Raw genomic sequence first — 26,820 nt, 5'->3', positions numbered from 1 at the left:
ACACAGGAAAAATCCTTGTGTCCACCCCTGAGGCACCATGACGTCCAGTTGTTATTTGGGTAGATTATAGAATCTGCAGCCTATTTGTGTGTGTGTGTGTGTGTGTGTGTGTGTGTGTGTGTGTGTGGTTGCTTCTCTCTCTCAATGCCCCTTTTCTTTTGATCATGTCAGGGTTTAATCAGTCTATCCTGGCACAGTCAGGATAAAACTGGGCAGGATCAGTTTTGCCGACAGTGCCTCTGAGGTGAGATCTGGGGAGGCATTCAGATAGGGATTTATTTGGAGCCTGCATTTTGTCCTGGATTTGTCACTAATCCGCTTGCATCTGGCACTTAACCCTTTAAACAGTGAAATCTCATAGCTCCACTGCCTGCTAGGATTATGGGCCTCACATCAGTCAAGGTGGAGAAGTCCTTGTGGATGACAGTACTGCTGCTATCCTCAGGTGCCACGATTTTGAATAAATGAGAACTACACTGTAACTTGGCCAGTATGATAACAATCTGCACATACGCTGTGTTAACGCCACAAAAACTCTACTTTGTGATAGAAGGAAAAAAACTTTGAGCTCATACATGCAACTGCAAAATCAGTCCCTGGTTTACCTGTTTGTTGTAAATATTGGCCGCAATCCGTTTGCGCAACACCAACTCCATAGCTGCCGGGTGGCTGAGCTGGACTGTGGTCTTCACTATCAGGTAAATCCTTTCGTTCTGGGGAGTGACCCTATTCAAGTGAACAGAGTCATGCACCGAGGAGTCCCAGGAGGCGATGGCTGAAACCTGAAAGGGGGGGGGAATGGGAGACGGAGAAAAGACACACGTCAAGTGTAGCAGTTTTATATTACCCACGAGAGAAAGAAAATAAATGCAACTCAACTGAATAATATTTTTCCTTACCATTTTTAAGTAACAACCCACAAGTGCTATTTTTTTAAAGTTCCCATTCCTCTTCCCCAAAGCAGACCATAGAAATTTAATGGGAAGACAGGCCCACAGGCACACGCACTACCCTGAAGCCCTTACAGAGAGCCTCAGGGCTCAATTACCTCTTCATCACTGTGCTTTATGATGGGCAGGTAGAAAAACTGGCTGCCATGCTCCTTGGGCAGGATGGAGTTCACGCCCGACGCGTGGGGGCCCACAAGCTGTTCATTGGCACTGAGGTCATCCGCTAAACCAAGCCCAGGGCACGGAGGCAAAAATGGGGGAAAAGTCAGTTTTTAATTGAAGACCAAATGGATGAAGTTTACATGTAACACATTTAAATTTATTTCTTTCATTCCTTATCCTGCAGTTGATGTGGAGACTCCAATACTCACAATAGCTTTGATCTAACTTTACAGACAAAACTATGGGGCCAAAAGGTGCCAAAGGTGTGAGTCTCCTACAAAACAGACTGAATATATTCTACATGTAGTTCTAGGAGCAAATATTTTTATTACATAAACACACCTGAAAATGTTGCCGCTCTCTGGTATCAAACCTAGTGTTAGGTTTGTTGTCCTACTTATATAACTTACACTAAATTAAGACTTAAGAAGTTTAATTATCAATTTATAATCAAAGTTCTAAGCACTTGGGAAATTTCTGATCTTCTCCCAATGCCATACAAACGGGGGGATTCACCTTTCACAAATCTCTGTAAGTGGTCATCCAGTTTTTGCTTGTACACCTCCAATAACGGGGAACTCACCACTTACTGAGGCACAGCCTACTTCTAGGCTTTAAAAACTTTTTTTCATATGAAGAGCGAAAGCCAATTCTCAACCATGTCTCCCATCCATCATTTTCTTTCCTCCAGAAGAGAGGTTTAGAGGCTGTGTGCTGAGGATCCCCAGGGCCCTGCAGAAGGGCCTGCCAGAGCCTGCCTATCCCCAAACTCAGCAACTCTGCTTTTGTATTCTACACATGGGGTTCCATTTAAGATTTCATTGTGAAAATGGATTTTACTGCTAAAACATGTTAAAAGCCACTGTTCTAGATTCACCCAGGTTTGATCTAACTGCTCTAGTAAAGGACAGCCCTCAACACAGGGGGACTGTGTGGTCATGCTCTGGCATCAACACTACCGCGGCGGTGAGCAAAGCACACTAGTCAGAACTGCAGTACCTAGGCCCTGGCAAAGCCTCAAGATTCAGAGTCTCTGAAGGTGATTACTTTCTCAGGTAATTTCTATGTCTGTTAACATGTCAGAGCAATAACTGCATTAGTGTTTCTATATGAAGTTCTCAATCTCCCAAGTGCCCTCTTTTTAAGATTAAATACCCATATCTCTCTTCTAGTGATCCTATATGTCATGGCCATATATATTTGGTTGGACTAAAAATATCACCTCGATATGGCATATGAGTAATTAGAAAAGTGACTTAATAAAGGATCAAAATCATGAGGGTCTGAATAGATTACAAACCTTAATTAAATGTGATAGCCCCTGGAAGGTTAGGGGTCTACTTACCGTTCAAATCAAGGAAGAGAACTGGTATGTGGGTTTCCATTCCAGGTGGAGGGATCCTAAATTTAATAACAAAATTTAATCATAACCAAATATGAGTTTTACACCTTGACAGGTAATCAGACACCACGGAGGCATGATGCAGAGAACTACTGTGGAGATACAGGTTCCACTAATGAAATATTTTCACATTTCTTGATGTTCCTATTAGCACAAGCCACGGGAATTATGTGAGTTATATACATAAAGAACTACCAGTTCTGTGACTTCCATGTAATTAATTTGAGACAAAGATTATCTGAAGCCTTTCTAAAAATAATTCTAGTGATGGGGATAAGAGGTGGGGATGTTGTTATAGTGGGATAGAGGCCAGGATAAAAAATGAGAGGAAGGAAACAAGAGAGACAATATTCAAAAGCTCAGAGAAGAAGAGAATGAAAGATGTATGAAAGGAGGCAGAGTTGTGTGCAGGAAAAACCAAAGCACTGTTTTATCAAAAACTTGCCCATCTGCATCAGATTCACCTCGGGGGCCTCTTAAAATGAAAGCCCTGGGCCCATCCATTTTCTTCTGAAATCAGAATAATTAGGAAGGGGACCCAGGGCTCTACATTTTACAAATGCTCGAGGTGATCTGAAGTTTAGAAATACCTCCCATGAAAGTGACTGAGGGAAACAGACTAAAGAGGGCCTCAAAGAGCAGAACACAATTGGGGCTGAGCTGACTGTTGATCCTAAGTGGCTGCGATACACTGCACGAGACCCATGGGATTCCAGCACAGAGGAAAATCTGCAGGGAGGGACATCAGGTTACAAATTACGGGCCTGCAAATTCTGATTTTCTAGTTACACAAGACCATGGAATCAATTACACTTCCATTCATCATTATAGACACCAATAACATCACTAATGTTTCCACACCTATCCAAGAAAGATTATCTGAGCATGTACATTTTGTGTTTAAGAGAAATCTGATTTCTCTTAAATGCCTAGGACATATTCGTATAATAGAATGACAAAAAGCAGCAGCAGTTCCCCTTTAATGAATGGGCACCAGAAACAAGGTATTTTGTATATATTATCTCTAATCTTTACAATAGTACCAAAAAGGTAGCTCCATTAATGATTGGGAATAAAGCATCAGAGAAGTAAACACTGAAGACGTACAGCTGGAAACTATATCCAAATCTATTTGCAGAGTCTAGGCTATCACGCTGTTTCTTACCAGCATCAACAACGACATAGCAATCAACTGATTGATTGTAGTTTATACTATTATCTGCCCTTGTCAACTACACCCTGGAAACACCCTTCTTTTGAGCCAAAATAAGAGAATTCCTGGAGATGAGGAAACCACATCCCAGTTGCTTGTACAGAGGAATTAGGAGTGTGGTTCTGGATTCCTGGCCAGGTAATAAAAGCTCTCTGGCTTCCTGTGAGAGGAAGGTGGCTGCCGTGGGGAGGAAAAACGGGAAGGCGGCACTAGATATGAGTGCCCCTTCCCCGGGCAGCTCGTGTTACTTAACACTTCCTGTGATAATCCTGGGAAGTCACTTGCGTGACTCTTGCCGCAGGCCCTCTGAACCACTCTGTCAGGCCTGCACAGGAGGACGGGTGGGCTTACCAGTCGGCAGGCGCCCCGGGGATCCCACTGCCAGGCGCTGGCACCAGCACCGCGTTCCTTTCCTCGGTCAGCCCCACCCACTGCTCCACGAGCCGGGCTTCCCGCTCCATGTCATCCTCAGTTTTCTCTGTGGGACAAAACGAGGGGATGAGTGCCAGGAAGGGAGAAAGTACAATTTCTACACTTAAAATAAATGAGGACTTGGTGACGTCCACACGCGGCTTGAACATCTGCTACGTGACAAAGGATCTGAGGCTTTGAAGTTCAAGCCTGAGTGCCCAGTGGGCTGGGAGAGGCCACGACACTCACTGATGAACCACAAACCAGGAGAGCAGAAGGAGCACTGGGTCAGGGATCGAAGACCTGGGTGATTTTACTGGTTCTGTAATTTGGGGAAGTGATTCAACACATGAGCCTAGTTTTCTGTCAAAAAGGGGTAATCAAAGGGTATCTACTTCATGCTCTTGTTGGAACGATCAAATGAAATGATGAACGTGACACTGCTTTATAAAAACTATACACCATTTTATGAAGACAGAGGATTACAGAACACCATACACCACACCCTGCAAAACTACCTTTATTCTCCTTCATGCCCATTATGAAGAGGTTCTATTTGATATATTTTGAACTCCTCTTACCTATAATCCAACTCTGGAGCTACTTGGGCATAGTCAAAGTGAGTTTTCATTAGCAGGCTGAGCACGTACACAAACCGACACCAAGGACGTTGAGCAGAGATGTTTCACTGAGGGAGAATTTTTGCTAACTTCACGAAATGGATTAACATCTATGATGTATCCTTTGGTGCAGAATCAACCACGAGTGGATCATAAGGTCAGGATGAGAGGCTAAGGGTTTTAAGGGTATATTTCTACTCTAAAAGCCAAGAGGCAGTGGCCAACATAAGTGAAATGCATCCTTGGAGCTCAGGGGCAGTGGCTGGAGCCATGGGCCAGACTTAGCTGAGTGCACAGCCACCACCCAACAGTAGCTGGAGCTGACCTGCCAAATGCTGTGCTTTCAGAAGAGACCCTTTAGCTGCCGTCACTTCCATGTTCTGAGCCTGAAATACCTTATTACTGAGATATGGTATTGATCATGTCTGCATTCATCAGAACAAAATTTGAGTTTAACGTTTAACATCACAGTTCACAGTTAACTCAGAGTTTTATAAAAACTTATTAATTTCAAATTCAGAGCCTTCTTAAGCTAACAGTGTACAATATGATACACAAATACCTATAATTGTTATAAGGTTAAAAACTAAGATACAATTATCCAACGAAGGGAAGAAAGCAACCCACTGAGACTGTCTAAAAGTGAAAAAGCTCCTTGCAGGAAAGAGTTGAATCTCACATACCTTTTTTATTGCTGATTTTTTTAATCTGTTCATCTAAGTATTCTCGTCGCTTAATGAGTGCGTCAGACCACCTCTCTCTTACACAGTTTAAGTCTTCCTCCTAACATGAGGGAAGGAAAACATTTTTCCATAGAGTGCATAGACAACTAGTATTTCTTTTAAAAAAAAAAAAAAGATGCTTCATTGATTAAGAACTTTTCATTAGGAAAGGCCATTGAACACTGCTGTGTGATTAATATGCAAGAAAGCAGAGAGGCCTCAGAAACACCGCATGCTGATCAAGAATCCCGCTACTCAGAAACCAGAGCCCCTGTATTTCCAAAAGGGTGATTGTACCTAAAAGCAAGAGAGACTCAAACTACACCAGCTGTCGGATGATTCCTACATGGGGTGTGTGTGCGTGTGTGTTTTAAGTTGGAGCTATTCATCTGAAGGATTTGCAATTCCAAGCTGAAGGACACCACGAACAGAGCCCAAACCATGTAACAGCAAATGGAATGGAAAACGACAGGCATTTTCATAGTTCGCAGCTCAATGGCCTGATGACGTCTATTTTCTGAAACGCAAAGGATAGGTCAGCAGAGAACCTTTCGAATTTGCCCCTACTGTAAGGCCAACCAAACGTGTCCCATGCAAAAACCCAACATGCAGGCAGGCATGCTCTCAGAACTCCCAGCAGCAGCCACCGGACTGCAGGTGGACACATGGCAGGAAGCGCAGATAGCCGCAGGAGTTAGTTAATTGCGTTGCTGAGGTCCAAGGGGATCTCGCTTTCACAGTTTGTTTTTGCTAGCTCGTTCCCTTTCTTAGTAAAAGTATGAGGAGGGGAAGGAACCCACAATTCTATTCAAAATGCTCTGACTTGCTTAATTCTAGTCTAACCCTTAAGACATAACATTCAGAGCAGACACCTGCAGACTTCTGAGGCTCTACCTACAAGGCATACGTATTTTAAATACACGAAGGCACGCTGGGAAAACATGCTTTTACGTTTGTGTGGAGGATCAGTACAGGGACTGGGAACCAAACCCCAAATAGTTCATTCTGGTTTGCTGCCTTAATCACTGCTATTACTGCACATTCCGTGGTAGCAGGCCAGTCCGCGATGACTAGGTAAAATCTCACATTTGCACATATTATAAAAGATGAGATTTAAATTCTCCAGGTTATGGATAACTAAGCTTCACCCTAATGAGAGGAAAAAACTGGCTGCACAAAGCAAAACTGTGTGCCTAAAATGTTTTCAGTTTTCTTATCCAACGAAAGTCTCTTAAAGTACAATGGCATATTAGAACACCACCACTCTCTTGGATGTAAGGAGCTAAGTGTAGTTTCTCATAGGAAAGACAAGAATCTACTTAGAGAATGGACAACTGCACAAATGTTAAGATCACCAATTTAATACAATGATAATGGTCTTGCTTAGAAAGGCTTTATAAGCTAGTAGTTTGAGATGGCATAGCAAAATGGCAGTGTTTGGTTATCAATTTTGAGCTGGCAGAGAAATCTCTATGGAGGCAGTACTGTATCCCTGATTACATGGAAAGCAAATCAAAAGCAAGTGAAAAACTGCACACTCCAGCTCTGCGCTCCGCCTTCCTCCTCCCTGCCCTCTGCTTTGCGGGTGCTGGCAATTAGCAGCAGCTGTGCCCCATGCCACAGGAATGACGGCAGCGATACCTGATAACTATCCATATCATCACCATCCTCATCATCTCTCTGGTAGGAAAAAAATAAACACAAAGGACATGCGTTTTGTTTCTCAAACAGCACACAGGGAAAACAATTCTTTAAGCTTAACACACACATTAAGTCCGACAGCACACCCAATATCAGCATCTTAAAACATTTAATCGAAACTCAAAAAGGTTTAGCGGATTTAATTCGCTTGTCCACAACTACTTAAGGAATTTAAGTTTAAAAAAAGAAAGAAAGGAGTCGTTTAAAAACAAGAACTCTCTTAGGTGGGACTACAGGCCTTACTGCACTGTTATGCAAACAGTTGCCATGTATTTGTGGGTGAGCTATTGGACTGAGATTTAGAGTGGGCTTACAAAGACAGAATGACTCTCTCTAGAGGAAAGACTTTAAAGACTCCCGTCGCTTGACCTCTGGGTTTTAGCCATGAGGCAACTAAGGCTCTGAAGGATGAAGTGATTTAATCCAAGGATCACACACACAACAACGGAGCAGGCCTCCAGTCTCCCACCTCATCACACCATCCTCACTGATGAAATAGTCACAGTGAAAGCCCACCAGGGAACCTAAGGCTATCTACCTTCAAGGTTCCGCACCAGACTACTGCAACAAAAACAAAGCCCACTATTTTGAATGTATGGATCTATCATTATTAACTATTGTATATATAAGCATCCATACCAATCAGTTGAGAAAGATCAAAACTGTTAAACCTACAGCAACCTTTTATAATAATAATATAAAATAACAATTTTGGCAAAAACATTTGGCAAAACAAAATCAGTGTTGAAAATAAAAGGGTTTTAGTTGAGATAATTTTCTTTAAAAATAAGAATAATGAAATTCCTATTTGTAGAGAATATTCATCCATATGGAGGCAGGATCTACTCAAAATGAATGTGAGGTGATGTAACAACCTTCTTTCATTCTTCTATGGTTATTGGAAGGTTAATATTCAAATAGGCAGTGAAGTGGTCTAGTCATAAAAGAGACAAACTGGTTTTTATTCAAGTGCTTTAAAAATATAATTACATTATCCTCGTACCTAAGTATATTTCAAAATATACTGCTACTTAGAAGTGCTTTAAAAATACAGTTAAAAATTATTCTCTGTATAGTCTTAAAAATACACTTTGTTTTAGTTTGGTAACTACCGTTATCATTTGTGTAAATAATTCATTAAACACAAGCCCAAACCGAAATAAGTTTTCTTGAATTCCCCATATTAATGAATAATTTGTCATTAATATTTAGACAAAGGAGATATTTCTATAGACTGAAAACTAGCCTGGGCTTTTATAATGGATAACTGTTGCGACATCAGCATATTGTGGATTGGTTGGAGCTACTGAATCAGAATAATTCTGAAGTGCTATGTCAACAACAAAAAGTTACTGGACAGGAACTTGATTGAACATGTCAGCAAAAATAAAAATAAATAAATAAATAAATAAATAGATAGATAGATAGATAGATAAAAGCTTTAAAATAGCCACAGTTTAAATTTGCATGACTGGTACTATGCTCTTTAAAGAACATGTAGCACTGGGGAAAGGCTGATATTTGAGAGCTCAAATTTTGACAAACATCAGTTTTAACTCAAGAGGATAGCTATTTTACAAAGTGCAAATAAGCAATCCTTATAACGGTCCCCAAATGGGACACTTAGTCAGCTGATGTTCCAGAGTCTGGAGGTCACGGTTTAGACACACAGATTTAGAGTTCTAAGATCAGAGTCTTAGATATTTTACTGCAGAAAGGGGCCTCAGAGAATTATTAAGTCTACCCCCTCATTTTGAAGAGAAAAAGGGAATTCGGTTAAATTACCCAGTCAGGGCAACCACTCAGGAAGGCCGCATTAGATTTAAGAACCCAGGTCTCCATACTCCATGACTAATGGTTTCTACCAGGCCCTGAGGCCACCCCAAAGTTGACAGCCAAGTGAGGGACTAACTGGGATGAGAATACAGACAGTCCAGCTTCCTAGTCCACACACAAGGCACAGTCTCATGGAAGACTCTGCCCACACACTTTCACTCCCACTCTCCCCCAGGCCTTGGGAATTCTGGCCTGAGATAGGGAAGGCAGCGGCTAACAAAGCTATTCCTTCCGTAGCCTTTGACAAGAGTCCAAGCCAATGTTCTTCTTAGCTTCCAGAAGAGTCTTTGCCTGAATGCCATGAAGCCAAAAGAAAATGGAGATAGAAGGTAAATCATTCTCGGGATGGACTGGGCTTATGCCCAGACTCCACAGAGAAGTGTCTTTTCCCTGTTGTGACAGGGACAGTGCTCCCTCTCACAGGTGACAGTGAGGGAGCCCCAATTTGATGGTCTGATTTCTCCCAGAGAATAAACTGGGGACTTAGGGAAGCACATGCATTCCTTCAAGCCACCGGGGACAATTTCCTAATCTTAAAGTTTATTTTCAAGGGGTACTCCGATAATATGAAGATCAATTCCTAGAGGTTTTTATCTTTTAATTTTAAAAAATGAGAACAAAAGATTTAGAAAATGGAGAATTAATGGACAAACATGATCAGGAGGACAACTTTTAATTAAAAAAAAAAAAAGCTTTCAAAGAACTGATTATTTATGCCAGTGTATGGGGGCAATTTTATGTTAATAAAAGTAGATCAGGCCAGGCAGCAATGCCAAATATCCAACATAATTTGGGCCAGATATAAAATAAAACCTGCCTAAAGTAAATGAGTACTATAGCATTAAAATGTATATTTATAAATAAAATTAAGATTAATCAACACTAAGCCAATATAGTATTTTAAATCTAGAAAAAGGGCAATGGGTGGAAATATGATGGCGGGGACAAACAGATGGTTAAGGCAAGGAGCTCTGTTATATTCCCAAACAGGTGTCTCCATCATAGATCACCGACCTCCTGAATTCTGCATGAACCAATCTTCGTTAAATACTATTTCAAACCTGCTGGCCTTACCTGGTAACTGTCCAGTCCTCTTTGGAGCTTGGTGGACCTGGCAGTCACACAGCCAATAGATACTGACAGGATGGCTTCAACCATAAGTGGCAGTGTCCCTGAGTGCTGGACGGGTTTCACTGTGACTTGCACTCTCCGGGAATGACCCTGCAGAAGTGAGGGTACCATGAGCGAGTGATGTGGAAACGGGTGCCAGGAATGGGGATGGGGAGAGATGGGGGGAGGGGGTAAAGGAAGGGAAACACATTAGGGAATAAAGAGGCAAATAATGAGAAAATTCCAGAAACCGTGTGTTAGGGTGGGACAGAGAGAAACCATGAAACAAAAACAAACTTAGTACCTGTCTGAGCTGAAAGATGCCCCCGGTGTTGACGTCTTTGGCCTGGTGAAGCTCCACTGCAGCATACTCCCCTAACTCATTCAGTTCTAGTATGGAGATCCACATTTCTATTCTGCGAGTCACCTCATTCCACCTGCAAAACACGTTCCAGCACTCAACGCTCTCACCGCCCAGGGGCACTGTTGGGAATAAGCCGCCATTCATTGAGCACTTACTATGTGCCAGGCACTGTGCTGTGGCTGCTGCATGGATTATTTTCTATTTAACTCTCAAAACAACCTTTTGGTAGGTTCTTTTCACTTATTTTATTGAGGCATAACCTATATTCAGTGAAATGTCCAGATCTCAAGCACAGAGTTTGATAAGTTTCGACAAATGCACACACCTGTGTAAGTTACCCCACCACGACCTCAGAAAGGTGCTCATGCCCTTTCCCACTCACCCCTCCCAGCAGCAGCCATGTAGACTCATAGATTAGTTTTGCCTTTTCTAGAACTTCATGTAAGTAGAATCATGTAGTGGTATGTACTTTTTAGGTCTGGCTTATTTGCTTCTGCATGTTTCTGAGAGTCAGTCAAATGGATAGCAATAGTCTTTTTTTCTTTTTTCTTTCTGAGTAATATTCTGTTATATGAATAATTCCACAGTTTGTTTATCCATTCTCACACTGAAGGACATTTGGATTATTTGCAGCTTTAGGATATCATAGAGTTGTCATAAACATTTGTGTACAAGTCTGCTTGTGGACTTAGTGTTTTCATTCTTTTGGGTAAACACCTAGAAGTGGAATTGCTGGGCCATAGAAGAGGCAAGGGATCAATGTTACAAGATATTCTCCTGTTTTCTTCTATAAGCTTTACAGTTTTATCTTTTACACTTACAAAGATGTAGTTTTGTGTATGGTGTGAATTAAAGATCAAAGTTGTTTTTCTCCATATTGACAAGCAATTTTTCAGTCTTGTTTGTTGAAAAGACTTCCCTTTCTCCAGTGACTTTCTCTAATGGCCAGTATTTATTATCAGTCTCATTTCACAAATGAGGAAACAGGCTCAGAGAATCCAGTCGTTTTCTTAACTACTGTCCAAGTGCCAGTCTTGGCCCTGTGTCTAAAGCTCACAGGAAGTACGAACCTGTCACGCAGCGTCCTTGTCTTCGCATGGAGAGAATCAACCTCCCAGACGGAGCTACCGTTCCCAGCACACCGGTGGCCCCACACTTCAATCGCCAGTGCTCCATCTGAAATGAACTCCAGGAATTCCTCTGTTACTTGCACCACATAGTCCTGGGGTAAGTGGGAGGAAAGACAGCACGACAAGAATTATGCATAAAGAAATCTGTGACATTTTTCTTTTTACCTTTTAACTGTATATAGATTCACTTTGGAGTATATTAGCCCAATCCCAACCTTAAAAACCATCTCTACGGTTTCACAGAAAACCATAAAGAACCAAAGAATATTAAATCTGAAAGTGATATTATAAGGGAACTTAACCCAACCCCCTTTTTTAGTAACTGAAAATACTAAAGAATGCTACCTGTCCTGCATCATACTGCTTGTCAGTGACAGAGCTGACTCCGCAATCCCTCAGTCCCGGCTCACCATTCTCATCTCCACAGGACTGCTCTGACTTTCGGCTGGCACAGACTACGAGCACATCGAATTTGATTGCTCCTTGCTATGGCTTAGAGGGCTAACAACAGAATTAAAATTTATATGATCACTGTCGTGATTCTGAGCTCTCGCTCCTAGACTCTCCTGCCCCAATTCCTCGTTCTAAAACGCAAGCAGATGACTGTGAGGAAATGAATGCTAAACTGACTGAGTATACGGAACAAAGCCAATTTCCTTCCCGTTAGCGTCTCAGTGGAATTGCGGGTGAAGACTGCTCTGTGACTCTAACTTCTGGCAAGAGCTGTGTTATACTGACTGAACTTCACACTATTTAACTTCTTATTTATTTCCTTTGGAGACAGAGCAAGAATTTTAGAAGGAAAATAAACTTAATGACCAATTAGTGCAATCTACGCATTTTAAAGATGAAATAAACCCCAAGGGCACATAATGAATCCAGGGTCCCTGAGACCAGTATTTATTAAACCAGCTGTTAACCAGAATGTACTTGAAATTCAGATTTCATCCTGCTAAACAGCAGCTTTGTAGATCCAAAGAAACATGGGGAATACAAAACCAAAAATGATTAATGAAAATTTTGAGAAACAGATTGGTGAGAACAGATAATAAATGTGGGCTATTTATTTTCAGAAAAAGAAAGACTTGACAGGCTTTCCATATGTGAAATTTTATATGTGGTGATATAAATTTGTTTTCTAAATGTAGAACTAGAAGGATCAGGCACAGTCTACAAAAAAATAAATAAAAGGGTCTTGAGTATTAAGGATTGTTAAAGGAAAAACAAAAACACACAGAAGAAAGAGTCTGTCTGTCAGAAATGACTTGTTGGCATTCCAACGTGAAAGCCAGGAAGGCTAGCTAATGTCCCAAAGCAGGTCCACACAATACTCACCAAAAATTCACTTTTCCCATTTTATGTTTTCTTTCAAAACTCATATGATACATTAGAATGCTATGCTTAGAATTCTATACTATATTCATTTTTTTTTTTTTTAAATATATCTTTATTGATTTCAGAGAGAGGAAAGGAGAGAAAGAGAGAGAGACAGAAACATCAACGATGAGAGAGTCATTGATCGGCTGCCTAGCCTGCAACCCAGGCATGTGCCCTGATCCGGGAATCGAACCCCGATCGCCTGGATCCTAGGTCGATGCTCAGCCGCCGAGCCACGCCCAGCTGGGCGATACTATATTCAAAAGAATGAAAATAACTACAGCAACTTACATGTTAGGATGTCCACATATATTAAAATAACAAGATGCAATTTTGTAATATGTATAATGTAATCACATTTTTGTAAAAAAGTGTTTTAAGAAGTTGTGTGCGTGTATCTATGCCCATTTATATGTATGAACACATGCCTACCACACACACATAAATGTTTTGGAATAGAGAAAATAGTTTATCAAAATACATAGCAAACTATTATTGGTCATCACACCTCTGGGGAATATGATTTTGAGTATAGGCTTTTTGGATTTTATTTTAAACACTTTTAAATTTTTTGAAATTATATTGAAGAGCATTTTGAGGTTAAAAAGCCCAATAAACATATTATGTTTATAAAACATCTTATGGGGAAAACTTCTAACTTACAAGTAGACTTTTGAAATACATCCAGGTCTGTTGCCTCCCACGAAATTCATTTCATACCTTACAATGAGAGAAGGTCACACTATACTGGGCATCCTTGGACTGTGGGGAAGGCACCTCCGGGTCCACTACTGGGGCAGCCACTGTCGACTCACACTGGTCCCAGAATGTGTATTGACAGAAGACGAAATTTGAGAGGTTTAAGGGCAGCCCAGTTGCCTCTTTAATTTTTACCTGAAGAGACAGATTTTTAAAAATGCACCTATAACTTCCATAAAGAAAACATTAAACTATGCATTCTTTTCTTGCTTTCACTACCCCGAATTTAAGAGCAAGCAATGAAACAAACAACTCAGTCATCCACCTGACATCTGAAAATATTTGGCACCACTTCATTAAGGGTCCTATCTGTAATGAAATCTGTACCATAGTTCTATAACTACAGCATATAAACTTGGCAACAAATACACACAATACCCTAAAATTTTTCCTAGTAACTGAGTTTCTGATATAGATGCAACCTTTGCTAGAAAAGTATGAGTCAACGAACAACATACACTCCCTGCGCACCAAATTCACAGCCTTTTGAAATATCATGCATGCACCTGTCATCAGAAAGTGTGCTATATACTTCTGGAAAAAGTACTGTCCACCACTGTATTTACTGCCAGAAAGTTTAACTTTTACTATGCTCCGTGAAAAACTCATAAAATTTTCTATATAATTGTTCTGCATTAAGAAGCCATTTATCTAAGCCTCCCCATCACTGCCCTCTCACCCGGCATGTCAGCTTTCTGACTCGGTGAATGATTTCCCCACTGCTGTCTACAACTTCAAGGCTCCCGCTTTCACTGGAGTTCTCCGAGGAGTCATCTTCCACCACACGCTCGGGGACAGCTCCTGTAACGCGCATCACTTCCACGTGGAGACGTCCTGCAACCTGGGTTAAGGAACCAGAGGATGTTGGGGTTAAAAGGCATTCTGTGGACAACAAAGACCTCAGAAAGAAAGCACTCTGCAATATCCCGGATGAGCAGCTCCACAGCGACTGCTCGGCCATCTCCAGCAAGGAGCAGCTCAGCATCCCAGAGCCAGCCCTTTCCACTACTTGCCCCTCTAATCATCCTGCCTGATTCTGAGCCAAACTGACCTCCCTGGAACTTGCCTTCTGCAGTCATCTTCATTCTTACCCTTCTTGTACCAGATAACCCATGAATAGCTTAAACGCTACTATCATATTCTACCTGGAGTCATCTACTTTCTTTTGTTTTTTTAATACTCACCTGAGGATATTTTTTCCATTGATTTTCAGAGACAGTGGAAAAGAGGGGGGAAGGGGGAGGGAGAGGGGACTGAGAGAGAGAGAGAGAGAAACATTGATGTGAGAGAGACACATTGATTGGCTGCCTCCCCCATGTGGCCAGACTGGGCCAGGGATTGAACCTGCAACCCAGGTACATGCTCCTTTTTTTAAAAAAAATCCTCACCCAAGGATATCTTTTTCCACTGCTTTTCAGAGAGTGGAAGGGAGAGAGAGAGAGAGAGAAACATCGATGTGAGAGAGACACATTGATTGTCTCTTGCATGCGCCCTGACCACGGCCGAGGATCGAGCCTGGAACTGAGGTACGTGCCCTTGGCTGGAATCAAACTGGGACCCTACAGTCCGTGGGCTGATGCTCTAACCACTGAGCGAAACCGGCTGGGGTCCCAGGTACAGGCTCTTGACTGGAATCGAACCTGCAACCCTTCCGTGTGCAGGCTGAAGCTCTAACCAATGAGCCACACTGGCTGGGACTGGAGCCACCTATTTTCCATGTATGCATATATTAGTTCGCTTACTCATCTGATCAAATACCTGGCCTCTTGGGAATATCAAGATAAAGACATGGACTCTGCTGTCAGGGCACTCAGCAAAGTGGGGAAAGACAGAGAAATACCCTGTAACAACAGTGCAGAATAGCCACTACAATAGAGATAATGTACCAGTTGCTATGGAATAAATTTTTCCACTCAACAAATATTTACCAAGAACTGACACCATGCCAGGAACTGCACTAAGTGTTGTATTGACAATAGTAAAACAAACAGACGTGGTCACTGGGCTCATGGAGCTTCTGTTCTTTTGGGAGTAGAGAATGGGCATGTAATTCACACCAGGGCCGGGAGCAGGGCAAAGAAGGGCTCCATGGGGGGGTAAGACCTATTCCAGGAGAAACAGCACATACACAGCCAGAAGTTATAAGGAAATAGGTTCCTTTAAAATGGTTTTTGTTTTTTAAAAAAAATGTCTTTATTGATTTCAGAGAGAGGAAGGGAAAGGGAGAGAGAGAAACTTCATTGATGACAGAGTCACTGACCAGCTGCCTCCTGCATGCTCCCTACTGGGGATTGAGCTGCAACCGGGCATGTGCCCTCACAGGGAACTGAACGATCTCCTGGATCACAGGTCTATGCTCAACCACTGAGCCACACCGGCCAGGCTAGTTTTTCCAAAAAAAAGGCTTAAAATTTCCTCCCTCTCCCAGTGGTTCTCAGAATAGGTACCAGATCAGCAGTATCTCTCTTAAAGGTGTTGCACAGAACCAAATTAAAATTGTTGAAATGTGCATCCCCAGAGTGTTGTAACTGGCCAAGTTATCTTTCATGAAACCGTGCAAGGTTGTAATCACTGCAGTTGTGAAGGTGACACATGTTCTGGCAGAGCCACTGTCATCTTAAATAGTGAGCTTGTTTTTAAACATAGCTCAGATCCACTTCCACCCAGCAATTTGCAATGGCGCCAGGGACCTGAGAGACAGTGGTTGATGGTATTTGACAAGGGAGACAAATATGAGGAAGTAGTAAGGTGGGGAGGAGAAGGGAATAGGAGAAATCAGAAGACAGTGGTTCTTAAGCTTTTTTCAATGCTTTTTTGAGAATCTAATACATTTTAAATATAATTTCAGGGGGGTTCATGGAATTCTAAAGCCCTCCACAGACCCTAGCTTAAGAACCCTGATTCAGCCACTGGATCCCTTTGTCACAGGAGTGGTGCCCATTTTTAACAGGAGAAAAGGCAACTCGAGCCCACTGGTTGTCCAGAGCAGAATGTTCGCAGGGTTTATGACATATAGACGGTAGGCTGTGTATTTATACACCACAGCTAGGAATCTGGGGTTGATTTGCCGGGTCTGCTTTAGGCAGAATGGCGCCCTATTCTAAGCTGGCTCGAAACAGCACAAAAACTGACCTTGCACATCACTGAAGGACAAGCTAGGAAGTCAGGGGGTCGTTACATTTAAAACTAAAACTTCAATTGATGGAATGGCTAAAATAAAAAAGTCTGAACTTGAACATTTTCTGAAATGTCTTAGGCCCACATGAGGCCAGTAAATCTAAATAACTGAAATATGAGCGTTTAAAGAGGGGTAACATCAGGATAATGAAGTTTGTTTTCTTTGAATACTTTGGGTTTCAAAATAATCCTCTTGAGTTGTATCCTGTAAAGACCACGTAGAGGCCAGGAGGAAACTAGAGTGTACCACAGAGGTAAAAGATTAAAATAAGTGAATAAGGGGCACAGAGATCAATGTGGTTTCCAAAGATTTCTAATTGGATTAAAATAAAAAAAACTTGTGAACCAGCAATATAAAATATGTTACAATATTTTAAAACCATGGCTTAAGGCTGATAGTTTCTACTGATATTAGTAGAGAAAGAAGAATGAGGACTGTGACTTTTTGCCTAGTTTCTCCATCAACCTAAAGAACGTAAATAGAAAAAACACCCCAAACGTGAACCATCACCGTTTTCTCTGAGGCTGGCTTGTCCTTACCTCCCCCTGCTGGCTGATGATGGGGACTGCGTACTGAAGTTTCACATCACAGAAGAGACACTCCAGGAACACGTTAGCCACGCCAATGAGGTTGTGATTCTCCTGGGCCTCGTAGAAGGGGTCCCCTCGTTTCCCGTACACTCTCTTTGCCTGAGGGGTAGGAGAGGCAGGTGGACAGGGGAGAAAGAAATAACACATTGAAATGAAATAAAATGACTTAAAACTAGCATTAACAATTTTTTAAAAGCATTTAATCAAATAAACTTAAAAAGTAAAATTAGAACCCCATCATATAAAATAATCAAAAGTAGCACACGAGAGGGCTTGTTAGTTGGGGGACTAAGTGATAACTGCGTAGAGGACCCTTCTTTAGTTACTGCCTCCTCTCCCCTATCACACCCCACCTGCAGCCTGTTTCATTTTAGTCCCTGGGTGCTTTGCTTCATCTCCTTCATCAAATCTTCTTTTAGATTACTAATGTCCAAAAATTTATGTTCTCTAAAATTATTCATAGTAATCTACCCAGTCGTGATCACGGCTTGGGGAGCCTGAACATATGCTAATGAATATAAAATCCACGCAGACTCCATCCGGCTCACTTTTCATAACACGCAGCAGCACAAATTCTGTCGCGCTTCATTGCATTTGAAACGTAGCAAAAATGCAGCCAAAGTTAGAACATGCAGTGTTCTCTTCATTTGGTTCTATCTGTGTAGGGATCGCACGTTATGTTATGGATCCAACTTAGCACTCTTTTCAAGATCCCTTTTCCTTTCTTTTTCTAATCTAAACGTCCAAAGCACCACTGCAATTATTGTCACGTGTGCGTGTTCTGACAAGTAAACCATTTATACTCTGCTTTTAACATGACCAAGTCTCCTTTACATTTGATCTCGTTTACCTCAGGAACGTTTTCCTTCCATTCTTGATAAAGATCTCTCATATCAATTAACTTATTCTCCAGCTTCTCAATGGTCCAAACCTGGGTGCCCTTTCCTTTCCTCCTCACTTGAATAGCTGGCTCACTCACTATTGCTCCTCTCTGCAGAAGGAGGAAAAGCAAAAACGAAACCAAAACAAAACATGCTTGTTATCACTCTTCGGATTGTTAAAGCAATACCTATTTTTGTAAAGTGGCAAGTTAAAAACAATATATAATAATGTAGACAAAAGAAGATGAAATTCTACCACCTACACAATATTTTGGCTTATTTTACACCTTGTATGTATATCCAGGCATACACTTAATTTTTATCACAAGCAGAACCAAACAAAGTATAAATTTCCTATCCCAATTCTCTCTCTACAATCCAGAATCTGGACAGTCCACTCGTTTGACTATTCTACCGTTCCATATCATGGCTCTCTCAAAGTTTCTCTATTATACAGGACACTGTGATAAGCATCCTTATGCAAAAAGCACATAAATTTTAAGTTCACATCTATGACTCTGGGCTTAGAATACACTTTTCAAAGGAGAAGTACTTGGTCCAATGACCATAACCCAGCAAGACTGATGAGACACCCCCTCACTCATTTCTGGCTTCCTTCTTGGAGGGAAAAAATGAATGGATGAAAAACGATTGTTTTTCAAAGTTTCTCCTTAAAGAAAAAAATTTTCAAGGTGAACGGATAGGAAACATCCAAATGGTTGCAGAGTGTTCTTCTGAGAATGTAAAGAGAGTTATCACACCAGCCTTCCTTTCTTGTACTCACTCTGAAAGTGATACTCTAGCAAAACATACACCTATCCCCCATTTCAGAAGGAGGCATTTATATGAAAGAGAAAAGCAGCTGGCATTACTCATATATTTCTAGTTTTAAAGAAAGCATTTAAATTAGCAAATCCTTCAGGTTACCCAAATTCTCATATTCTGATCATAACATATCTAAGTGCATACATACACGAAAAGGCCTATAGCGGAAGTTTTAAGAAGAATGAATATTCTGGCTCACTTGAGGACCTCCTCGGGGATGCTATCTTGGATGTCAGGGTCACAGTCCATCTTACAGTATTCACCAGTGCACACCTCGTTCTCCTTCTCACCTTTCTGTTAGCACTGAGGTTTGCAGCAGGGATCTGCAGAGTCACCTGGTAGTCAGTGAGTTTGCTCATTTCCTCAGCTAAGAAGTTTGCCTCCCTCACCAAGGTGTTGGCTTTAACCAGCTGCTCACGGAGCTTTGCTAGGCTCTGACGGAAGAGTTCATCCCTGTGGTGTGGCAGAAAAGGAAATGAGAAAATTGAAAAGCAAAGGAAACTGCAATCCCATTTCTAAGTGAGTCGTATTATTAAAAAGTGGCAGAAACTCCTTTCAGGCACTATTTTTCAATCAATTTTTAGCACCGAGTCACCTCTTATCTTTCCCTCTTCCCACCAGGGCTCTGTGGGCTATCTGCTGGTAACCACTGATGAGAAGCAAATATGTGAAGTGATGTAAATAAAATCCATCTTAAAAACGAAATAACATTTGAACCTGGCCAGCGTGGCTCAGTGGTTGAGCATCGACCCATGAACCAGGAGGTCACAGTTCGATTCCCGGTCAGGGCACATGCCCGGGTTGTGGGCTCGACCCCCCAGTAGGGGGCATGCAGGAGGCAGCTGACTGATGATTTTCTTTTATCAATGATGTTTCTCTCGCCCTCTCCCTTCCTCTCTCTGAAATTAATAAAAACATATTTTAAAACAACCACCACATAACATTTGAAAACTACTGGATTTTGATATGGTGATGCAAAAACAACAACTACTCAAATAATAAAGGAATCTGTTAGGAAAAAGACATGATTATGAATTCTGTGTGCTTCAGGGTCAGGGAAGGGAGGTGGACAGATGAAAAAATCTGGAGTCAGAGAAAATAAAGTGTTTTACTTGATTTCTTTAGTTGGTAAAAGGCAAGAAGTGGGTACTTCGGTGGCAGCAGGAATTCTTTTTTCTACTCTCTCCACAGCAGCACTTCTGACGAAAGCTTCTGTGACATCCTGACTGGGTCAAACCCTGTTATATATTTCCCCAGTCCCACATTTTTTGGCTCAGTAGCACTGATAATTTTTCACGTATTTGCATAATTATTTGACTCAAGTCTGTCTCCCCTAAGAGGCTGTAAGCGCCCCTAGTGTAGGGACTCTCTCTTTTCTGCTTGTCATTACAGTTAACTCCTGGCCAAGTGCATGGCCCATTGTAGGATATTAAAAAACAACAACACTGAATGAAAGAAAGAGTATATCTGGAATCCACTTTTGAGTCTGGGCTCCAAGGCAACCCAGTTTAGCAGACTGGACCACGCCTTACATAGCTTTTCTTTTCTACCATTTACACACCCCAAATTCTCACAGCACCCAGTTCTTCCTCCACTACAACACAGCCCTCATAAAACCCTGCCTTTCGCAGGGACCTCCTCGGCTCGAAACCTCCCTACCCACAGGATAAATCCCAAACGTGGAAGTCTACAGGCCTCCCACATACCCTATCTAAGAGTTTTGGACTTCATTCTCCCTACTCCTTTGCAAACCACCTTCTAGACTAATCAAAACTTCTCATGTAGTCCCCTAAATATACCTTACTTCTCTCCACTGCTTCAGATTTATTTATGACAACCCACCTGTCCAAATGCCCTCCCGCCTTCTCTCCGACTATTCTAATCTCCACCTTTCAGACTCACCTGAAATCTTTCCCTGTCCAGGAAACCTCTGCAGAAGACTCGGCTCCGCGGGGTCTCATCCTCCACTAAGCAGCCGCGGCCCTCCCTGTGGCCTCCGCCCACCCGGCCGGCACGTTCTTGCATGTCATTCAACAGTTTCCCACAATCACTCCTTACTAAGCGCCTGCCACATGACAACATCGTTCTAGCACTGGGGACACTTCAATGAATGAAGCTGACTCCCTGCCCCATAGAATTTATTTTCCAGTGGAGGAGATAAACAACAAATAAATAACTACGTAATTGCAGCACTTCCTATTGTTGAATGGAACTTTTTAAAAAAAATTTACTATTATGGTTTGATTTTCGCATATTTACATCTTACTCTAAATTATAAGTGTAAAGAGACAATGAACTACATCTTTAGCTTCCTCTGTAATTCTCACTAGTGCTTAAACATACTTGATTCTCAAACCCTCAACATTTACCTAGGTATGAGTCCTTCAATATTTCACAAGCCATCAACATCTACTTAGATAAGAGTCCCAGCTTCTTAATGACCCACGAATGACATCTTAATTTTATCCAGTGAAACCTGGTGAAATCAAAACAGTAACCACCCTTCAAAATGTCATTTTTTCTACTCTGTTTCTTCTTTAAGAATTTGAGCCTCAAAGAGAACCAATCTGGAATTACGGGAAGTAGAAATCAATTTTTGACATTTAACTGAAAAATGCTATAATTAAAAGCCTTCCCCCCTCCCTCCCTACATCTCTATTGACTTCAGAGAAAGGAAGGGAGAGGGAGAGAGGGATAGAAACATCAATGATGAGAAAGTCACTGATCGGCTGCCTCCTGCATTCCCCCGACCGGGGATGGAGCCCACAACCAGGGCAGGTGTCCTGGCTGGGGAATCGAACCGCGATCTCCTGGATCCTAGGTCAATGCTCAACCACTGAGCTACGCCCGACCGGGCCAATCCACCATTTTTTTCTCTCACATTTGTTTTTGCTTTTGCAATCTATGTACACAGAAAAGTAAGTAGGGAGGGTCAGTAGTAAGGATATCAGTGGGTACAATTACACCAATTACCATCAGTAGCTGTTGCTTAAAGATACCAGCTCATAGTAAATGTGGAAAAGGCAGCTCTTCAGAAAAAACATGATCTGACAACCTTTGTCTGTTTTACTCAGGGACACAAAAAAATAAAAAATAATGTAAGTATGATAAGTATTCATATTCGTATCCAGACAGATGAGCCGGGAGCTCCTGGGGGAAAAGTAATGGGCTCTTTTCTCCTGATTTAGAACCACCAAGTGCATCACTACGGCGAGCCTTTTAATGCAGGGTAGGGACCTCTTTTCTCCTCTCAAGGCTCATCTTCCCTGGATGTGGCTCAAGTTAATCATCTCACTGCTAGAGATGTGGTGTGGCTGCAAGAGTAAGAGTAGGACCTCTGAAGTCAGACTGGCCTGGCTTTGGCCCCACTGGCCCAACTTACTAGCTAGATGACTGGGCAAGTCATTTACTCTCCCAGCCCAGTTTCCTCATGTGTGAAATGGGGGTGAAAATAGTAAAATATAGTAGCAGATGTAAAGATTAGATGAATATATGTAAAGCACTTAGTTACTGGCACATGATAAATGCTCAGTTAATAGATGCTGCTTTTATTACTATTAATTATTATTATAACACAGGAGTTATTATTAATGGGTCTATAGACAGACCTGATTTTTTCAAATTCTGGGCTTTTCATTTACTAGATGGGTGATTGAGTCAGAATATTTAAACTGATTTTCTTATCTTCAAGAAAGAGCTGTTGGGAGCATTAAAATTAGCACCGTAACTGCCTCGACTGTGGTAAGAACACAGCAGAAGTTAGCAATAACGTATTGCCCTTATTGTTACTATTATTATTATCACTGCCATTTCTTCCACCGCCACCTCAGTTCTGATATAAATATTTTGAAGTCATCGCTTCTCAGCCTTTCGGCTAAGAGAAATGTTTTAGTCATAATTTTTAAAAATTCACATTTAAGAGATTTCTTAACACTAAAATTTATATTTGAATAGAATCTAAAGTAAGAGAAATAAAAAATAAGGAGAAAGGCTTTTATGCTAAACAATTATTCAAACCTAACAGTCCCAGCCTCCTGAGGACCGTTTTTACTGAAGGGTGGGGGTGGGGGGGGGTCTTTAAAAACTAACTGTAAATACACCCAGGATGGGCGGTATCCTTGAGAGGAGAAGCCGACTGTTACCAAGCCAGGCATGGGATTAAGATTTCCCTCCGTGCTAGGACTGGCCCCCTTACACGTCTCACAACCCCCCCCGAAGCCCCACGGTCCTGGAGCCTTGGCTCCGGGTGCCCGGGTTCCACTCTTACCTCTCCTCGGCCCACTGGGTCACCTTCTGCTGGGCCGTCTGGCTGTAGGCCAGGCGGTCGGGGCCGCTGCTCGGGGGCTGCCTCTCCGGGGAGAGCTGCTGGCGGAGCTGCTCCAGCTCCCGCTCATACATGAGCCGCTGCTCCTCAAGCGCGCTCCGCTTTTCTTCCAGGTACTGTTTCTCCAGGACCTGCACCACGTTTTGAACTGGGTCTGGTGAGCCAAGAGACAAGGCAAGGCGTCTTCAGTGGTGGCTAAGATAGGCACCGGCCTGGGCTTCTTCAGCAAGAACCATCTCCTTGCAATGTGCTTTCTAGGGGAGGCCTGAGCAGCCCTGTCAGGGGAAACCCTCTGCTTTCTTTTCACTAACAACTATGATAAATTCCCTAGAGGTAAACATGTTACTCTCTTCAATTTGATGAGCTCGTTCTAATGTTTACATAGATCATTAACCTATTTAAGCAGAGAGAGGAGGAGAAGGGGATGGGATCCTGTGCACTGAGAAGAAAAGACCCTGTTATGAAATCTAGGACAATGGCACAGACAGCCACACAAGGTGGGATTTTTATGGTAGTGAATTTCTATGCCCATTTAGCATTCAGTTTTGGTACGTGGCAAAGGGTTTATATTTCTGATTTTAACCACAAATCGCACTGCTCCTGAATTTCTCTAATGTGAGAGGAACAAAACTTATAGATCATAGCAAAATATGGATTGAGTACAGGATCTGGCAGTTTCTCAAGTGCTAATAACTAAGAGGGTAATTCACTTGCAAAAATAAAAGGCTACTTCTGTGATTTTTTGCTGTTGCAGATCTAGAGATCAGCAACATGCATGCTGATGACCGGCACAGAGATACTAATAGGTCATGCTTAGAAAGGCCGCACTATGACTAGAGGGGGCTGAGATGTAGGTAAGACTTGGTCCTGAAGAGTTAACTGGTGGAGGGAGGACATTCACTTGGTAATGACTAATGAACTCAAAGCCATGGAGAAAGATTAAGGCACTGAGCACATGTATAAAGAAGACTATTACTGGCATTGCTGAGTAGACAGTAGGGAAACAGTATGTTAGACCCTCTAGAAAACCACCATCACATAAATATTTCCTTGAAGTACAGGGGACCTAGATGAGATGTGTTCATAGTCTCAGACTAGCCTGGGACTTAATTTCCTCCTTGTACATGAACACACTTGCCTGTTACTCAGTGCTATTTGTGTTGTATTTCCACATACTGACTCTCAGTTTAATTTCCAAAATAAGAGTGGGAAACTAAGATGTTGTATAACACCCGATGATAGCTACTGACAGGCTTTTCCAGAAGGCCCTTAACAATTTGGAAAATAAATATGTGAGTTGTACTAATTTTCTACATGAGCAGTAAGAGAAAAAGAGTGTATCAGCTTTAAAAACATAAGGTTAAATCATACAGAAAAAGTAGAAAGCAATTAAAATATCACGATGTGCACAGTATAGGTGAGTTGTTTTAATAAAAATAACAACCACAATGACAATAACAATCCTATTAGCTACTGGCTACACCTTAAGTAGAGGAACATACCCTATGCGTGCATCATCTCATGAAAGCCTTGCAGCAAACCTAAGGGAGTATCTCACTCCCATTTTAAAGATGAGGAACCTAGGGCTCAGAAAGGTTAGGTAGCTGACCTCATATCACATCTGACCAGACCATGAATGGACAAGAGATTTTCTATAGAGTAAAAAGCTATGCACCCCAAAAGCATTAGAACTTCTGACATAGCCCTAAAACTTCTGAAAAATAAAAAAAAGAATAACAGTAAATGTTTTTGAGGGAGTCAGAAGAAATTTTAAATATAAAGGCTGGAGAAAGAAAGTTCTCTCAGGATTAAAAAAATATATATTTCTCAAACAGTATATATTATTGCTCTATTTAGACTTTAGGTTTAAAAAGTACAGAACAAGGTCCTCGTCACCCAAATATATTTATGCACAGCCTTATTTTCAAGAGCCCTAACTTAGTGTTTATGAATCTTTTCTAGTCAGAGAAAACTGCCACACACACCATTTTATAAAATTATATGCTAGGGTTTTTTCTAAAAGACACTGAGTAAGATATTTAATTCTTATTTCCACTTGTTAGCGGTGGTGTGTAGAAACCCACATGATCCTAAATGGCTGAGGCAGAAGGATTTCACCCCAAGGTTCCACACCACACAGAGGCATGTGACTGAGGCTGTTTAAACTACTTCAGCAGCTGCCACAACTAACACCTTTGCCACTCACCAGGCTCAGTGGCCACAAATCAATGTGCAGATATGGAGGACAGAGCCACCCAAAGCACCCCTCCCCTGCACCTGCTATGGCCTGGTGAGCCCTGCGGGGACTCTGGGTCTGGCCATGCCACACACAACCCTGGTGGAGGTACAGGGGCTCAGGGTGTTCTTTTTAAACTTCTGATCCTAACACATGCCTGGAAACATCTTTCTCATACATATATTTGATAAAATTTTCTTTTCAAATTAATTAACCAGTTTCAAGCCTTTATCACTACCCATAGTTTTTAAAATAGATCACCCTGATCAGCAAGTCAGTCTCACTCTGTAATATAGCCTTGGACAGAAGCCAAAGAGTATTTAGCTTATTCTCAAATGGCCAATCAACTACCAAGAGACGGTTCACAGTTTTAATTTCCCCCATCCCTTTCCTCCTTTTGAATGAGCTGTTTTAAAACCCAGTTTGCCTGCGCCTAAGGCTGAGACACCAAGGGGTTGGTATTTTAGGAAGGGAAAAAGGACCACACAGACTTTGGGCAGAGCACTTCTCTCTTCATTATTTTATTGTTTCCCTGGCACATCAACTATGAAATGAGTTCAAACTTATTTGTCTGTTCCAGGAATGGAAAAGAGAGTGGTGGTGACAGTGGTGGTGCTTGGAGGGCACTGATGCAGTAACAAAAATTAGAACTCATTCACACCAAGAGGCCTGAGGCACTAAATTGAGGGGAAGTAAAACCCTTTGGGGAAAAAAGGACCTTTTAATCCCAGATGGAATAAGCGGGCTATGTGACCCTTCACTACCCCTTCATTGCTCTTTTCTTGGCAGGGGTGGGGAACATCAGGCCCATGAAATCATTTGGTCTGGCCCTGCCAAGGCCTCACCAAAGAGAAGCAGTTCCAGCCATCACTTTAGGGGTGAGTTAATTAAATGTTTGACCAAACATAGTGGGCTAATTTTTAAGTTGATAATTTTGTATGGCCCGAGAATGATGTTATAAATATCCAAATGGTTCCCGTACCCCTGCTTTAGAGCTACCATCCACTCTGTGAAAACAGATGAGTGTCT

At 41.8% G+C, this 26,820-nt stretch overlaps 1 protein-coding gene across 2 annotated transcripts in view; it reads right to left on the bottom strand.

The window, feature by feature from the left end:
* KIF13A (kinesin family member 13A) overlaps nt 1-26,820 on the bottom strand; it is a 180,121-nt gene that overhangs the window by 16,714 nt on the left and 136,587 nt on the right. The window contains exons 17-31 of one of the 2 annotated variants that reach the window (XM_087820628.1): nt 23,499-23,709; nt 19,522-19,684; nt 18,376-18,516; nt 17,475-17,624; nt 14,437-14,598; nt 13,719-13,892; nt 11,562-11,713; nt 10,432-10,564; nt 10,092-10,238; nt 7,122-7,160; nt 5,442-5,541; nt 4,079-4,205; nt 2,458-2,513; nt 1,049-1,173; nt 606-782 (exon numbers count right to left, since the gene is read on the bottom strand). In XM_087820628.1, the coding sequence (XP_087676754.1) occupies nt 606-782; nt 1,049-1,173; nt 2,458-2,513; nt 4,079-4,205; nt 5,442-5,541; nt 7,122-7,160; nt 10,092-10,238; nt 10,432-10,564; nt 11,562-11,713; nt 13,719-13,892; nt 14,437-14,598; nt 17,475-17,624; nt 18,376-18,516; nt 19,522-19,684; nt 23,499-23,709 (2,057 nt within the window). The remainder of the gene's footprint in view (nt 1-605; nt 783-1,048; nt 1,174-2,457; nt 2,514-4,078; nt 4,206-5,441; nt 5,542-7,121; nt 7,161-10,091; nt 10,239-10,431; nt 10,565-11,561; nt 11,714-13,718; nt 13,893-14,436; nt 14,599-17,474; nt 17,625-18,375; nt 18,517-19,521; nt 19,685-23,498; nt 23,710-26,820) is intronic. The other variant, XM_087820627.1, reaches the window with a different exon arrangement.

The sequence above is a fragment of the Miniopterus natalensis genome, chromosome 9 (genome assembly GCF_054644295.1).
Source record: "Miniopterus natalensis isolate mMinNat1 chromosome 9, mMinNat1.hap1, whole genome shotgun sequence".
Classification (NCBI taxonomy): Eukaryota; Metazoa; Chordata; class Mammalia; order Chiroptera; family Miniopteridae; genus Miniopterus; species Miniopterus natalensis.
This window is presented reverse-complemented; position numbering and strand designations above follow the sequence as displayed.